We start from the raw sequence: 17,343 nt of genomic DNA, 5'->3' as shown, positions 1-17,343 counted from the left end.
TGAGTGTGAGTTGGCCAGCTGACAGCCAAGAGCTGGAAAGTGCAGGTACAGAGGAAATGTTTCTTGCTTTTCACTGCAATGTATCACTGTAGTTTGGCTTTGGACCCAAGTGCGCGTGTCAAGAATGGGTTGGGTAAGAAGTATTTGCAATCTTGGGGTTAGAGAAGTCTGACTGGAATCCAGTGGAATGCCCTGGTAAACGTTTTACTGTTAATATTGCAGGGTGTTTCATGTAATGATCTTGCTGTAGAAGCAGTGTTTGATTTACTGTTAGACGTAAGGGATGCTTAGGAATGTGGGCCATCCCATAAGGAGAGTGGAACGTGGAGAAGGTTCTAGGGAAGGTTGGGGGGAGCGGCTTTGTGATTGACACAGTATGGGTGTTTGTCTTTTCTTCGGCGGGAGATGAAGAGGGAAGATGCTGGAGAGGCAGATCATGAGAGTTGATCTAGTGGGAAAATGTGATTCAGTAGAGCCAAGGCGCAGAAATCTACCAAGGTTCGATGAATATGGCTTTTGAAAGATTTGTGCTCCAACCTGTGCACATTTGACTGTTAGTTATAATGCACCCTCTTTTGTTCTTTTTCTTTCTTTCTTTACTAACTTTTTGGTTAGGGTAATGTTCACAAATATACTTTATAATTGTATGCAGTGTGTGATCTGTTATTTCATGATGGCTATTACAGGGCGGTAAATCGCATGGCATTCACAAACCAGGGTTTGGGTGGGCGATACATCCCAACCCCGCAGATTTGGCATGACCAAAGTCATATACTCCCTCGTGTACAAAGCCTGAGAAAGGTGGGTTCTTGCCGTGGAATCCAGTGGCTGTCAGTGAGAGGCTAAAGAGCTCATTTCCAGAGGCACTCAGTAAAAGGGAGTTTCATTGTTTGAAATGTTTTAATATTTTTAAACAAACTCCATTGCTGACTCATTATTATCTTTCCAGGTAATTGCCAGAATTGTGGATGGAAGTAGGTTTCATGAATTCAAAGCCTTTTATGGGGACACTTTGGTTACAGGTACAGTTTTAGTTGAAATTTATGGTTTGATTATTAAAGGTTCAAAGCTTAATTAAAGTGTACACATAGTCCTTTTGTGGAAAATATATAATCAATGCTTGTCATAAATATCTGAATCTTCTTTAAAAGAGCAATTATAGATAATGTACAGAATGCTCATAATAATAATGGCAAATCAGTTGTTTACCATTACTATAACAGAACTGTGATCAAAACAGTGAAAACTCAGAGAGATTTGGGAAATTAATTTAACCACTGCTATTTCATCACATAAAGATGGCTGTATTAGGAGTATGGGTTACTGTTTGCTGGCCCAAACTTGCTCTATCATTCAGATTAGGTCATGGCTGAACTCACTGTACTCTCTACCTTCATGAATCCATGCAATAACCCTTAAAACTCTCCCACAATTTGTACAAAAACCCTTCAAACCCTATTCAACTATCTACCCACCTCTGTTTTACAAGTGTGTGGAGGGTTAGCTTCTAGTCACCATCGGGGAAGAGAGTTGCAAAGATCTTGGGTCTTGGAGAGGAAACTGTTTCACCTTACCTATCTTAAAAAGGTAACTCATTATGTAAAAACAATGATCCCTATTTCTAGGTTCTTCCATAAGAGAGAAAGAAAAATCAAATCCATCTTTTTGGTACTCTAGATTTCAGTCAAGTTCCTTTAATGATCCCTATTAGGACCAAAATAGGACCAATCAAATGTGACAGTGTAAAATTGTGTATGAGGAGATAGCAGAGATACTTAATGAATACTTTGCTTCAGTGGAGGCCAAGTCATTGGGTGTATTTAAGGCAGAGATTGATAGGTATCTGAGTAGCCAGGGCATCAAAGGTTATGGTGAGAAGGCGGGGGAGTGGGACTAAATGGGAGACTGGATCAGGTCATGATAGAATGGCGGAGCAGACTCGATGGGCCGAATGGCTGACTTCTGCTCCTTTGTCTTATGGTCTTATGGAAAAGGATCTTGGTGATTGTAGTGATGACTTCCAGCAGACTGAAAAGCCTGAACGTGTAGATGTTAAGAAAGAGGATGTGCTGGAGCTTTTGGAAAGCAACATGTTGGATAAGTCACCGGGACTGGACGAAATGTACCCCAGGCTACTGTGGGAGGCGAGGGAGGAGATTGCTGAGCCTCTGGCGATGATCTTTGCATCATCAATGGGGACGAGAGCGGTTCTGGAGGATTGGAGGGTTGCAGATGTTGTTCCTTTTTTCAAGAATAGGGAGAAGAGATATCGCAGGAAATTATAGACCAGTGAATCTTACCTCAGTGGTTGGTAAGTTGATGAAGATCCTGAGAGGCAGGATTTATGAACATTTAGAGAGGTATAATATGATTAGGAATAGTCAGCATGGCTTTGTGAAAGGCGGGTTATGCCTTACGAGCCTGATCGAATTTTTTGAGGATGTGATTAAACATATTGATGAAGATAGAGCAGTAGATGTAAAGTATATGGATTTCAGCAAGGCATTTGACAGGGTACCCCATGCAAGGCTTATTGAGAAAGTAAGGAGGCATGGGATCCAAGGGGACATTGCTTTGTGGATCCAGAACTGGCTTTCCCATAAAAGGCAAAGAGTGGTTGTAGGCAAGTCATATTCTGCATGGAGGTCTGTGACCAGTGGTGTGCTTCAGGGATCTGTTCTGGGACCCCTTCTCTTTGTGATTTTTATAAATGACATGGATGAAGAAGTGGAAGGATGGGTTAGTACATTTGCTGGTGATACCAAGGTTGGAGGTGTTGTGGATTGTGTGGAGGGCTGTCAGAGGTTACAGTGGGACATTGATAGAATGCAAAAATGGGCTGAGAAGTGGCAGATGGAGTTCAACCCAGTTAAGTGTGAGGTGCTTCTTTTTGGTAGGTCAAATATGATGTCAGAATATAGTATTAATGGTAAGACTCTTGGCATTGTGGAGGATCAGAGGGATCTTGGGGTTCGTGTCCATAGGACGCTCAAAGCTACTGCGTAGGTTGACTCTGTGGTTAAGAAAGCATACGGTGCATTGGCCTTCATCAATCATGGGACTGAGTTTAGAAGCCAAGAGGTAATGTTGCAGCTATATAGGACCCTGGTCAGACTCCACTTGGAGTACTGTGCTCAGCTCACTACAGGAAGGATGTGGAAACTATAGAAAGGGTGCAGAGGAGATCTACAAGGATGTTGCCTGGATTGGGGATCATGCCTTATGAGAATAGGTTGAGTGAACTCGGCCTTTTTCCCTTGAAGCGACGGAGGATGAGAGGTGACCTGACTGAGGTGTATAAGATGATGAGAGGCAGTGATCATATGGATAGTCAGAGGCTTTTTCCCAGGGCTGAAATGGCTATCACGGTAGGGCACAGTTTTAAGGTGCTTGGAAGTAGGTACAGAGGAGATGTCAGGGGTAAGTTTTTTACACAGAGAGTGGTGAGTGCGTGGAATGGCTGCCGGTAACAGTGGTGGAGGCAGATACAATAGGGTCTTTTAAGAGACTCCTGGACAGGTACATGGAGCTCAGAAAAATAGAGGTCTATGGGTAACTCTAGGTAATTTCTAAGGTAAGTACATGTTCGGCACAGCATTGTGGGCGGAAGGGCCTGCATTGTGCTGTAGGTTTTCTATGTTTCTATGTTTATTTCTAGATTCTTCCATAAGAGAGAAAAAAAAATTCAAATCCATCTTGTCGATACTCTAAATTTCAGTCAAGTTCCTTTATGTTTTTTCATACTGCAGTGTGAACAGGTCGAGACCATCCCACCTTTCTTACAGTGACATTCTGCTTGCTTTCCCAGGTACTCCCGTTTCCTGCACTGGGTCCTGTGTAAACCATTCAGGAGGGAATTCCAGATTGTTTGGATAATTTCACATCCTCCCTCATTATATTCCATTTGGTTTTTCCTGCTTGGTTAACTTTTATCCTTGGTTCCTCATCTTAATGTTCTCTCCCACCATCTTCAATTTATTAGGAAATTTCAGCAAAATGCCTTGGGTGCCCTTATTTCAGATTACTTCTATAAATCCTAAAATGATCAGCTGCTCAAACTGGTTGGTATTCCTTACTCAGAAAGTAATACAGAGTAATTCTTCTTACAAAGTGTATTGAAAGTTAGGTTTGTTAAGGGAAAGAGCAGTCTATCAGGTCAGTTCAAATAATTGTGATGTTTCCTTGTGGTTTATAAGCAGTATTTGAGTGCATAAAATCATTTTCAATAAACGTTTAAATTTTGATGGAATATTCATTACAATCGTAACTTTAAGAATCAGGATCAGGATCATAGAATATAGGACAAGCTCCTTGGCCAACTTGTTAACCTATCAAAAATCAATCTAATCCGTGTCTTCTTCATAGCCCTCCATTTTCTGTCATCCATGTGCCTAATTCCCCTAATATATATCTGCCTGTACTACCACTCTGGCAGTACATTCCACGCACCCACCGCTCTCCACGTAAAAAAAAATTACTTCTGACAATTCCCTCGTATACTTAACTCCAATCACCTTAAAATATGTCTTCTCGTATTAACCATTTCCGCCATGCTGAAAAGTCTCTGGCTATCTACTCAATCTTTGCTTCTTATCATCTTGTACACCTTGATCAAGTAACCTCTCAACCTCCTTCGTTCCAAAGAGGAAAAACCCTAGCTCACTCAGCCTATCCTGAACAAGACACGCTCTCCAATGCAGACAGTTTCCTGACAAATCTCCTCTGCACCCACTCTAAAGCTCCCACACTCTTCCTAAAATGAGGCAATCTGACACATGCGTGATGTTTGTTGTTTTGTGGCATAAAAGGAAATACTATAAGTTACAATAAAAACTAAACTAAAATTTAGGTGCTTGCAAGTAGTGGAAAAGGGATGTCAGAGGTAAGTTTTTTTACACAGAGAGTGTGGAATACACTGCCAGTGAAGGTGGTAGAGACCGATACAATAGGGTCTTTTAAGAGACTCTTAGATAGGTACATGGAGCTTAGGAAAATAGAGGGCTACGTGGTAGGGACAGTCTAGGCAACTTTTAGAGCCGGTTATGTAGTCGGTACAAAATTGTTCTATGTATGTTTCTAAATAGTTCCTAAAACATTAAGTGTGCATCTTTAGGCTCCTGTACCTCCTCCCTGATGGTAGTAATGAGAAGAGGGTATGTCCTGGATGGTGAGGTATACAAAATTATTGTGATCAAAGTAGTATTTAAGACCACATTTGCTTAAAATTTCCTTAGTGTTTTTCTCCTCTGGTATATTTCAGGATTTGCAAGGATTTTTGGATATCCAGTTGGCATTATTGGAAACAATGGAGTTCTTTTCTCAGAATCTGCCAAGAAGGTTTGTTGACAGCATCTGTTTCATATGATTGCAATGTATTCCATTTGCAATAAATAGAAAGTAAATAATAATCCTCTGAGGTGAAAAACTCTCACTACCTACCCGTAGTTACCTACGAAAAACACGAAAGTTCAATGAAAAATATCAAGAAGTTTGAAAGAGTGCAGAGAAAATTTACAAGGATGTTGCCAGATCTTGAGGACTTGGGGGAGGGGGGGAATGGAATCCTGGCTGACATGGACTAGTGAGTTGAAAACCAGTTCAACCTCCACCCTTGGCTCTGAAATCTTAATCTTTTAGATCTGGCTCGGTACTGAAATCAACCGAATATAAGCTTGTTTTTCACTCTTGTGCTAGGACCCCACCCCTTCAATCCAACGTGATATCTACTCCAGCAACGGCCAATGGGCCTGTACCTGCATTCTGGAGAGTGCAGTTCACTGTGTCATTCAGGATACTGCAAAATCATCAGATCATTCAGACAATTCGAAAGCACAACTCTCAAAGGGAAATTACGGGCTGCACATTTCAGTAATTGTAATCCAGAAAAAAATTTGGTATACTTAGTAGAATAGTTAGTAATTTTGTTAGCTGCCTACAAAATATCTCCGTATATCACCAGCACGTTCTTGAGCCAAGAATGGTTGTCTTGGAGAAGCATTTTAATCAGGTGCATGTTATACACATGCAAGAGTCTTCAAGTTGAGTGATGATTTGAGGGACCTGGGCCACAAATGGAAAATGCCCAGCTGATGACTGTCCCAGTTTTCCGCAGAATCTGCAACAAGTCCACTTTTAACAGTCCACAAATAACAACAAATCAGGGAATTTTAGTTAGCAGTCAGCTTAAAAAAATACAGAAATCTAGAGTAGCACACAGAATGCCGGAGGATCCAGCAGGTCGGGCAGCTTCTATAGAAAGGAATAAACAGTTACCATTTGGGCCAAGATCCTTCTTCAGGTAAAGATCTGTGGTATGAAACAGTTTTATAATGACAGTGGAAAAGGCACATATACAAAAACGTACCAAGGGTACTTTTGAACATTTGACACAGAAAGACCTGACGCTCTCTTGCATTCTGTCTGTTGTTTTCTGACATTTTGTGTATTGACTAAGTTTATTGCATTTCTATTTATTGAACCAGTAACACAGCAATGCGTCATGCATTTGAGCATCTTTACGCCTAAGACTGAACATCAAAAACACAGGCAGTTCTCTGATTATTCTGATCTGCAGCCTCCATTTGCCTCTTTTAACCCACTGATCAATTGTAAAATTATAAAGACAAATTTTAATTGTACGAGGTGTACATGAGCCATTTCGAGAACTAACGGTATTGTGACACGTTTACTTACACACATCCACCTGGGAGTGAAATGTCAAACTGCTCCCTGACTGCACTGATTAAACTTGGTGGCATTGTCTGGTTTTAATCAGATATTTAGTCACAAAGTCAATATATTCCATCCTTGTAAACATTACCTGGGCGTAGCATCTGCTGCTGATGGATTGCCTTCATTACCTTTGCCTTTACTTTGTGTAGGCTGAGTTATTTCTGTTTCACAGAATTACAATTTGCTGAATTAGTGAATTCCCCATCCCCACCAACATCAGAATCCGAATCACTGGCATTCGTTGTGAAATTTGCTGTTTTGTGCTGGCAATACAGTGCAATACCAAAAATATACTATAAATTGCAAGAAGAAATATCCTAAAAAATTGAATAAATAGTGCAAAAATAGTGAATTAGAGTTCGTGATTCATGGTCTGTTCAGGAATCTGATAACAAGGAGGAAGAAGCTGTTCCACGAACGTTGAGTGTGGTTTTTGGGCTCCTGTACTTCCTCCTTGGTTGCAGCTTCCCTTACTCTATTGCTGAGGTGCTGACTTCTACCAGGATTTCAGTGCATAACCACTATCCACTCTGCACAACCATCATCCATTCTGGACCAGAATGCCAGAACAGTGTGCAGACAGGTGTTGTTAAGACCTCAGACAGAGTCAGGACTCAAAATGTTGAGCACAGTGCGAAATACACACGTCTTGAGTTGTGTATATTTTAAAGAACATAGAATATAGAACAGTACAGCACAGGAACAGGTCACTCAGCTTACAATGTTGTGCCGAACTAGCTAAAAAGCAAATCACGAACACCCAAACACACTAATCCCTTCTACCTACACAATGTCCATATCCCTCTATTTTCCTTATATCATCGTACCTATTGAAACGTCACTTAAAAGCCTTTAATTTATTTGCCTCTACCACCATACCAGGCAGTGAATTCCAGGCACCCACAACTCTCTGAGTGAAAAACTTGCCCCTCACTTCCCCTGTGAACCTACCCTCTCTCACCATCAAAGCATGCCTCCCGGTATTCCACATTTCAACCCTGGCAAACAAATATTCCCTGTCTACTCTATCTATGCCTCATAATCTTATAAACCTCTCTCAGTTCTCCCTTCAGCCTCCGGTGCTCCAGAGAAAACTACCCAAGTTTATCCAGCCTCTCATGATAGCACACGCCCTCTAAACCAGACAGGCTGAACCTCTTCTGCACCCTCTTCAAAGCCTCAACATCCTTCCTATAGTCGCACGACCAGAACTGTACACAATACTCCAGATGTGGCTTAGCCAGAGTTTTATAAGGTTTCAACATAACCTCTTGGCTTTTCAACGCAATAAGTATCATAGGAAAGGCAGATGAACTCAGGGCATGGATCAACACCTGGAATTATGATATTGTAGCCATTGGTGAGACTTGGTTACAGGAGGGCCAGGACTGGCAGCTCAGTATTCCGGAGGTCCTTTGTTTTAGACATGACGGTGTGGGAGTGATCAAGGGAGGAGTGGTGGCGTTAGTAGTCAAGGAAAATTTTGCAGCAGTGCTCAGTCAAGACAGACTGGAGAACTCCTCTAGTGAAGCTTTATGAACAGAACTGAGGAATAGGAGAGTTATGACCATGTTAATTGAGCTATATTATAGATCACCCAACAGTCTATGGGACTTAGGGAAAAAAATTTGTAAAGATTCTATAATGTTGCAAGCAACATAATGTTGTCATAGTAAGTGATTTTAACTTTCTACACATTGACTGGGACTCCTATACAGTAAAAGGACAAAATGGGATAGAGTTTGTCAATGTGTTCAGGAAAGTTTTCTTAATCAGTACACTGAAGTCCCAACGAGAGAGTGTGCGATACTGGATTGGCTATTAAGGAATGAGACAGAGCAAGTGACAGAAGTTTGTGCTGGTGAACACTTTGCATCTAGTGATGACAAGCCATTAGTTTCAAAGTAAATATGAAAAAGATACTCCTGCCTCAGCAAGGACCTGGACCCATTACAATTTGCCTATTGCCACAATAGGTCAACGGCAGACGCAATCTCAATGGCTCTCCACATGGCTTTAGACCACCTGGACAACATAAGCACCTACATCAGGATGCTGTTCATCGACTAATGCTCAGCATCTAATACCATCATTCCCAGAATCATGATTCAGAAGTTGCAGAACCTGGGCCTCTGTACCTCCCTCTGCAATTGGATCCTCAACTTCCTAACCGGAAGCCACAATTTGTGCGTATTGGTGATAACATATCCTCCTCGCTGATGTTGTGCACCTCAGGGGTGTGTGCTTAGCCTACTGCTCTACTCTCTTTATACCCATGACTGTGCGGCTAGGCATAGCTCAAATACCATCTACAAGTTTGCTGACGATACAACCATTGTTGGTAGAATCTCAGGTGGTGACGAGATGGCGTACAGGAGTGAGATATGCCAACTAATGGAGTGGTGCCGCAGCAACAACCTGGCACTCAACGTCAGTAAGACGAAAGAGCTGATTGTGGACTTCAGGAAGGGTAAGATGAAGGAACACATACCAATCCTCATAGAGGGATCAGAAGTGGAGAGAGTGAGCAGCTTCAAGTTCCTGGGTGTCAAGATCTCTGAGGACCTAACCTGGTCCCAACATATCGATGTAGTTATAAAGAAGGCAAGACAGCGGCTATACGCTATTAGGTGTTTGAAGAGATTTGGCATGTCAACAAATACTCTCAAAAACTTCTATAGTTGTACCATGGAGAGCATTCTGACAGGCTACATTGCTGTCTGGTATGGAGGGGCTACAGCGCAGGACTGAAAGAAGCTGCAGAAGGTTGTAAATCTCGTCAGCTCCATCTTGGGTACTAGCCTACAAAGTACCCAGGACATCTTCAAGGAGCGGTGTTTCAGGAAGGCAGCGTCCATTATTAAGGACCTCCAGCACCCAGGGCATGCCCTTTTCTCACTGTTACCATCAGGTAGGAGGTACAGAAGCCTGAAGGCACACACTCAGTGATTCAGGAACAGCTTCTTCCCCTCTGCCATCCGATTCGTAAATGGACATTGAATCTTTGGACACTACCTCACTTTTTTTTTAATATACAGTATTTCTGTTTTTGCACATTTAAAAAAATCTATTCATAAGAACATAAGAAATAGGAGCAGGAGTAGGCCACCTGGCCCATCAAGCCTGCCTCGCCATTCAATAAGATCATGGCTGATCTGTCCATAAACTTAGCTCCATCTACCTGCCTTTTCCCCATAACCCTTTGTGACGACAAACCAAGTTATCAGAAGATTGATGCTGATGAGAGAGATAAGGGAGACAATGGAGAAACATTCAAAATGCTAATAAGAGAGAAGAGAGAGACTAACGAGAAAGAAACACATTTCAGATATTGACAGACCGATTGCTTTGAACCTGAACTGTTTGAAGTTTGATGGACAGGTGATACCCCAGCAAGGGGATAAAAAGCACAGGTTCACTAAGGCAAGGGACACACCACGAGATCATGAAATAACGAGACCCTGGAAGAGTGGTGTGCCCCCACAAGTGGTGAGTGGGGTGCCGCAGGGGTCGGTGCTGGGCCCGCAGCTGTTTACCATGCCTCCGACTCCATGCATCCGTATGTTATTTATAAGTCTCTTGTGCGGCATCCTATCGAACGCCTTCTGGAAATCCAAGTATTCGACATGCACCTGTTCCCCTCTATCCACTGCACTCATGTCCTCAAAGAACTCCAGTAATTCCATATTCACTATATGTAATTAATTTACTTGTTTTTTTTTCTCTGCTGCTAAGTTAACTAATTGCACATCGCATGCCGGTGATAATAAACCTGATTCTGATTCTGGTCCATGGGTTGAGGTTCTAAATTGGAGAAAGGTTAATTTTGATGGTATCAAAAAGGATCTGCCAAGTGCCTTTTAGGCTTCCTGGGGCTTGCAGCAGATCTTGATCAGCTGGAAAAATGGGTTGAAAGATGGCAGATGGAACTTAATGCAGACGAGTGCGAGGTGTTGTACTTCAGTATAACCAACCAGAGTCGGTCTTTCACGGTGAACAGTAGGGCACTGAAGAGTGCAGTAGAACAAAGGGATCTAGGAATGCATGTCCATAATTCATGGAAAGTAGTGTCACAGGTAGATAGCGTTGTAAAAAAAAAGCTTTTAGTACATTGGCTTTCAATAAACAAAGTTTTAAGTACAGGAGATAGGATGTTATGTTGAAGTTTGTTTAGGACATTGGTGAGGCCTAATTTGGAGTATTGTGTGCATTTTTGGTCACCTAACTGTTGGGCAGAAAAGATGTAAATAAGGTTGAAAGTGTACAGAGAAAATTTCCAAGGATTTTGCCAAGTCTGGAGGACCTAAGTTATATGGAAAGATCGAATAAATTTGGATTTTATTCCTTGGAACGTAGAAGATTGAGAGGAGATTTGATAGAGGTATACAAAATTATGTGGGGTATAGATAGGATAAATTCAAGCAGGCATTTTCCCACTGAGGTTGGGTGGGATGACAACTGGAGATCTTGGGTTAAGGGTGAAAGGTGAAAAGTTTAAGGGGACTTATTCATTGAGAAGATGGTGAGGGTGTGGAATGAGCTTCAGTGCAAGTGGAACATGCAAGCTCCATATTGCCGGCATCACTAAGACTTTTGCACAGTACTGTATTTGTCAGCATGAAGTGGAGAGCGAGTTTGTAAATCTGGCAGGAGCAAAGGATGTGAGGGTGGAGCACTGCGGGTGCACTGTGGAACAGGTGGCAGAGAAGGAGTGCCAGGGCAGGGTATTGCCCTGAGACACCAGACAATATCATTTAATTCCTAACAATTGGTTTATTGATTATTACAGAATGCTTCCCGTTCCCTCCCCTCTCCTTTTCTTTTTCTCCCCTCCCTGCCCCCTTCCCTCTCTCAATTCACAGGAGAGTCAGGTTTATCAGCAGCAGCAGTAGAGGGCAATACATAAAATTACTCGAGGATCGTGCAAAAGTCTGAGGCACCCCAGGAATATATGCGCCAAAGACTTCTACACAGTACTGTAGTTCCATCACCTTAGCTGAAGACGGAATCTAGCTTTAGACCACTGCACCCTTTCATCAGTTATGCACTGTATGCAAATGTAATGTGTTCGTATAGTTTCACAATGGTTAACTGTATGAGTTTAAAATATCCCAGTGTGAGTCTCTACTGGAAATGCTGCTTAACTAACTAAGCCAGAAAGCTTTCAATCTCTCATTGAGCTGTTCTCTGTATCTCCTCATTGATAGGAGGTACATTACTGGCCAGGCTGTCACTTACTGCTCACACTGTACCTGGTTACAATTGACAAGTGAGCTGCTGCTGTCCGTCCACAAGATGGCAGCTTGGTTTACCAGACCAGAGAGCGATTAAATGTTGATCCTGCCCTTTAGAAGTATTTGATTAGCGGGGAAAAAAAGCATTGTGTTTAAGATGTATAGGCTTTTTCATAGTGGCATCACATCTTTTATTTTTGAAGTATTTATGTATAGTCCAGACGATTCCCAGCCCACCGATATCATCTGTAGACTGGCCTCCGACGCCTGCTAGGTGACACCTTGGCTTTGAAGCCCAGTCCTCATGTATATAAGATGCAACCAGACAAATATATATGTATGTAGTCCAGACCATCTTAAACCTCCAGTCGCCACAGTTGTGCTATGCCACCCCTAGTAGAGCGCGATGGCTCAGGAGCCTCATCTTCCACAGCTGAAAAGCAAGCGACCTCGCAGTGTGAGGCCCAAGCCCATTGAGTGATGCTAAAACAACATCTGCAGTCGGCCACAACAGTGCTTGTCTTCAGCTGAGCAAAACCCTGAGAGGACAGCTCCGATTCCATTCCGGACACCGTGCCACACTGCCCCCGGTGAAACGCAAGGGCCTTGTCACCTCACTTAGGGTGGCTGCAAACAGGCGACACCGTGGTTTCAGGCCTAGTCCTCACTACAGCTGAGGACTCTGCCCCTGCTAGCGTTCAATAAGTCATCTTGACCATTTAATATCACAATGGCTGCACAAGAACTATTTGCCTAGATTTTGTGGTCATCGCTGAGATGCCTGTGACCTCCCCCCCCCCCACCAATCAACGTAATTACCCCCAATGCACATGTAGTGCTGATCTACTCAAACCAATTTTCTGCCCAGAACTGGTGAACCATTATGTGGAGGGTGGAGGTTTCAGGATAAATTTTGATAATGAAAAGATTAGGCAGCTCAAAGCCTTAGCTGTTGAAGGTTTTGCAAAATTCCAAAATATTTTGTATCTTTAAATTGTTGAAACACAACAAAATACTAAAATTAAAGCGTTTTAATAAGATTAAATGCATTTTATGGACAACTTTAATAAAAACTTTAGTAACTTAAAAAAAATTATTTCGAACTATTTAAGAAACATAATTAAACCTGTTGTGGTCCCTTGATCCATTTCTTCTCCATTCATATTGATGGGAATGTTCGTGTATCAGGTCGGATTCAATGCCTGTTGTTCAGGAATCAAAGTTTGAAGTAAATTTATTATCAAAATACATATATGTTACAATATACAACCCCGTTGAAGCATTTCAATATTGGGGTAAGTGTAATTGAGTGAAGTTATTCCCTTTGGTCCAAAGGCCAGATTTTTGAGTCACTACATTTCATGCTTCAGTGCTGATTGCATGATGAATCCAATCCTGAGCACAGTTGGGAAAACAAGCTTGGATTTTCCTTGTTCTTCAGTGGAAATACAGGAGTCCAGAACTTGTAGGCCCCTGTTGCAGCCCTCCACAAAGTCGGAAACAAAATTTACCTTGTTATTCCCCATACATTCCACTTCCCAAAAAGAAGCCTCAACTAAGCTTTTCCAATTCTGCTTTATGTATTGATTTTATTTTCATTTCGAGATGCAGCATGGTAACAGGCCCTTCCAACCCAAAAGCCCGTGCCACCCAATTGCACCCGTCTGACTAATTAACCTACTAAACTCTACGTTTTTTGCATGTGGGTGGAAACTGGAGGACCCAGAGGAGGCCCCTGCAGACATAGGGAGAATGTAAAAACTCATTCCAGACAGAGGTGGGAATAAAACTTGGGTCTCTGGTGCTATAATCCCAGTATGCTATGGTGCCATGCCATCCAAAATGTTTAAATGTTTTCTTCATCAATACTTCTGAACTCACCTGGTCATTTCCCAAAATCCCTGAAGATCTTTCTCTTCATTTCTTCATTCCCTCTTGAAACTACTTTTATACCTGCTTCCATGAGGAATTCAGGCAAATTTTAAAACTATTTAAAAAATTATTTTATTTAGAGGTACAGTACAGAACACACCCTTCCAGCCCTACTGTGATTTCAATTCCAGGGTGAGGTGGTTTGTGTGGAGTATAAAACCCATCCCACACTATACCTTTATACTTTATACTTTATTGTCGCCAAGCAATTGGTACTAGAGCATACAATCATCACAACAATATTTGGTTCTGTGCTTCACACTCCCTGGATTACAAATATTAAATATTAAAAATATTTAAAATAGTTAAAATTAGTAAATATTAAAAATTTAAATTATAAATCATAAATAGAAAATAGAAAAATGGAAAGTAAGGTAGTGCAAAAAACCTGAGAGGCAGGTCCGGATATTTGGAGGGTACGGCCCAGATCCGGGTCAGGATCTGTTCAGCAGTCTTATCACAGTTGGAAAGAAGCTGTTCCCAAATCTGGCCGTATGAGTCTTCAAACTCCTGAGCCTTCTCCCGGAGGGAAGAGGGACGAAAAGTGTGTTGGCTGGGTGGGTCGTGTCCTTGATTATCCTGGCAGCACTGCTCCGACAGCATGCGGTGTAAAGTGAGTCCAAGGATGGAAGATTGGTTTGTGTGGGATAAATTCTCATTTCTGTGATTAAAATTCCAGCATGAGGTGATTTGTGTGAAGTATAAAACCCATCCCACCCTATACCTGTGGGATAAATTCTCATTTCTGGCTTTCCAATACTGGTCTTTTATCCTTTCATGACATCTCTCCAAGCCACTGAAGATGCGCTTCTGTTGTTATTTAAAATGTATGATGTTGGCATAGTATTTGCTTTAAGCAAAGTGATAAATATAGAACAAAAGTTAATAATTTAGCAGTGTTTAACATGTGTTCAGAGTTGTGGTGTCCTAATGGAATTTTGTGGTCTATTTCACCCTGACAATGGTTGCATGAAATGGGAGGCTTTCTGCTGTTAGTGATTTACTGCTGTCTTGGACATTTATTTCAATGACCTAGAATACAAAACTCCAACACCTTCTAACCAAACTTTTGAATTGCAGGGAACACATTTTATTGAACTTTGCTGTCAGCGGAATATCCCCCTTATTTTTCTACAGAATATCACAGGTGAGAAAAACAGTCCATATCCAATCTCCTCTTACCATTGCATAGGCGGGGTATACTGAAAACTGTCTCAATCCAAATTTATTTTTAATTACTCTTTTGTTATGTTTAGAGCACCCAATCCCAGTGCAAAGCCGAAATTCTAATAAGAGCCTCAAATATCTATTTGAGTAACACTAGGATGCTGTGTGCCCACGCACAATGAGACTACATTTCTTTTAAATGTAATTTTAACAAATGTTACTTCAGTGGTTTAATTGCAACCCACTCACTAACATGCTCCTTGACTGAGCCCCAATGAAGGAACCTTTTAAGGGAAAAAGACTGTAAAAAAACAGACAGCAAAACAAAATAATCAGACATTAGCCAGGAATTATATTGACAGACATCTCAGTACCTCTCCTTTATTTGGTTATCTATCTATCCATTTCCCAGCAATCCACAGACCCCTTGGTTAATGGCTGGGGTCCATGGCAAAAAAAGCTTGGGCACCCTGACTTCGAGATCCAGCCCAACAAGCCATGCCACGCCACCCCACAACCTTACCTATTCAACTCCAGCCTGTACAATTTACAATGCCTAATTAACCTACTACCTGGCTCGTCTTGGACCGTGGGAGGAAAGCAGAGCAGCTGAAGGAGATCCATGTACGTGCAGGAAGAACGTACAAACTTAGCGTCAGGAGAGGTAGCAGAGGATTGGAGGATAGCCGATGTTGTTACGCTGTTTTAAAAAGGATCTAAACAGAAGCCAGGAAGTTGTAGGCCGGTGAGTCTGACCTGTGGGAAAGTTATTGCGAGATATTCTAAGGGACTGAATATATAAGTATTTGAATATACATGGAATGGTTAAGGATAGCCAGAATTGTGCATGATATAAACCAAGCTTATAGAGTTTTTTGAGGAAGTTATCAGGAAAGTGGATGAAGGCAAGGTACTGCATGTTGTCGACATGGATTTCATTAAGGCACTTGACAAGGTCCCGGATGAGAGACTAGTCAAGAAGGTTCAGCAGCTCACCGTTCAGGATGATGTAGTAAATTGGATTAGGCATTGGCTTTGTAGGAGAAGGCAAAGTGTGGTAGTAGATGGTTGCTTCTCTGAAAGGAGACCCGTGCCTAGTGCTGTGCCACAGGGATCAGTGCTGGGTTCTTTGTTGTTTGTCATCTATATTAATGATCTGGATGATAACTTGGTTAAGTGGATCACCGAATTTGCAGATGACACCAAGAATGGGGTGTGTGGACAGTGAGGAAGACTACTGTGGCTTGCAGCAGGATCTGCATCAGCTGGCAAAGTGGTCTGTAAATGGCAGATGGAATTTCATGCAGACAAATGTGAGGTTTTGCACTTCAGTAGACCCAACCAGGGTAGGCCTAACATCGTGAATGGGAGGGCATTGAGAAGTGTGATAGAACAAAGTGTTCTGGGAATACAGGTCAATAATTTGTTGAAAGTGGCATCACAAGTAGATAGGGTTGTAAAGAAATGTGTTGTAGATTCTTCTGAAGCTTCAGTATGATGTGATTAATTGTTGCTGTTTATCTTTTAAGGCTTCATGGTTGGGAGAGAATATGAAGCTGGTGGAATAGCTAAGGACGGGGCGAAAATGGTGACCGCTGTTGCATGTGCAAAAGTTCCTAAAATCACTGTAATTGTTGGCGGTTCCTACGGAGCGGGAAACTATGGAATGTGCGGAAGAGCATACAGGTATGGTGGAATTCTTTGAAGAAATAACAAGCAGGATTGATAAAGGAGAATCGGTTGATGTTGTGTACTTAGATTTTCGGAAGGCCTTTGACAAGGTGCCATACATGAGGCTGCTTAACAAACTACGAGCTCATGGTATTACAGGAAAGATTCTGGCATGGATAAAGCAGTGGCTGATTGGCAGGAAGCAAAGTGTGGAAATAAAGGGAGCCCTTTCTGGCTGGCTGCCAGTGACTAGTGGTGTTCCGCAGGGGTTTGTGTTGGGGCTGATTGTTTTTACATTATATGTCAATGATTTGGATGATGGAATTAATGGCTTTATTGTAATGTTTGCAGAAGATATGAAGACAAATGGAGGGACAGGTAGTTTTGAGGAAATAGAGAGGCTACAGAAGGACTTAAACAGATTAGGAGAACAGGCAAAGAAATAGCAGATGGAATACAGTGTCGGGAGGTGTATGGTCATGCACATCTTAGAAAGGATGTGCTGAAATTGGAGAGGATTTAAAGAGGGTTCATGAAAATCATTTCAAGATTGAATGGCTTGTCATATGAAGAGCGTTTGATGGCTCTGGGCCTGTATTCACTGGAA

At 41.9% G+C, this 17,343-nt stretch overlaps 1 protein-coding gene and 1 long non-coding RNA gene across 2 annotated transcripts in view; one reads left to right on the top strand and one right to left on the bottom strand.

The window, feature by feature from the left end:
* Nucleotides 1-17,343, bottom strand: part of LOC134357634 (uncharacterized) — a 244,807-nt gene that overhangs the window by 10,344 nt on the left and 217,120 nt on the right. Inside the window, exon 4 of the long non-coding RNA XR_010020683.1 lies at nt 13,093-13,168. This is a non-coding gene — a long non-coding RNA (uncharacterized LOC134357634). The remainder of the gene's footprint in view (nt 1-13,092; nt 13,169-17,343) is intronic.
* The window catches only part of mccc2 (methylcrotonyl-CoA carboxylase subunit 2), a 122,152-nt gene that overhangs the window by 69,733 nt on the left and 35,076 nt on the right, over nt 1-17,343 (top strand). Inside the window, exons 11-14 of the mRNA XM_063069259.1 lie at nt 950-1,022; nt 5,261-5,337; nt 14,979-15,045; nt 16,595-16,751. Of these exons, the coding sequence (XP_062925329.1) occupies nt 950-1,022; nt 5,261-5,337; nt 14,979-15,045; nt 16,595-16,751 (374 nt within the window). The remainder of the gene's footprint in view (nt 1-949; nt 1,023-5,260; nt 5,338-14,978; nt 15,046-16,594; nt 16,752-17,343) is intronic.

Source organism: Mobula hypostoma, chromosome 16 (assembly GCF_963921235.1).
Source record: "Mobula hypostoma chromosome 16, sMobHyp1.1, whole genome shotgun sequence".
NCBI classification, from domain to species: Eukaryota; Metazoa; Chordata; class Chondrichthyes; order Myliobatiformes; family Myliobatidae; genus Mobula; species Mobula hypostoma.
This window is presented reverse-complemented; position numbering and strand designations above follow the sequence as displayed.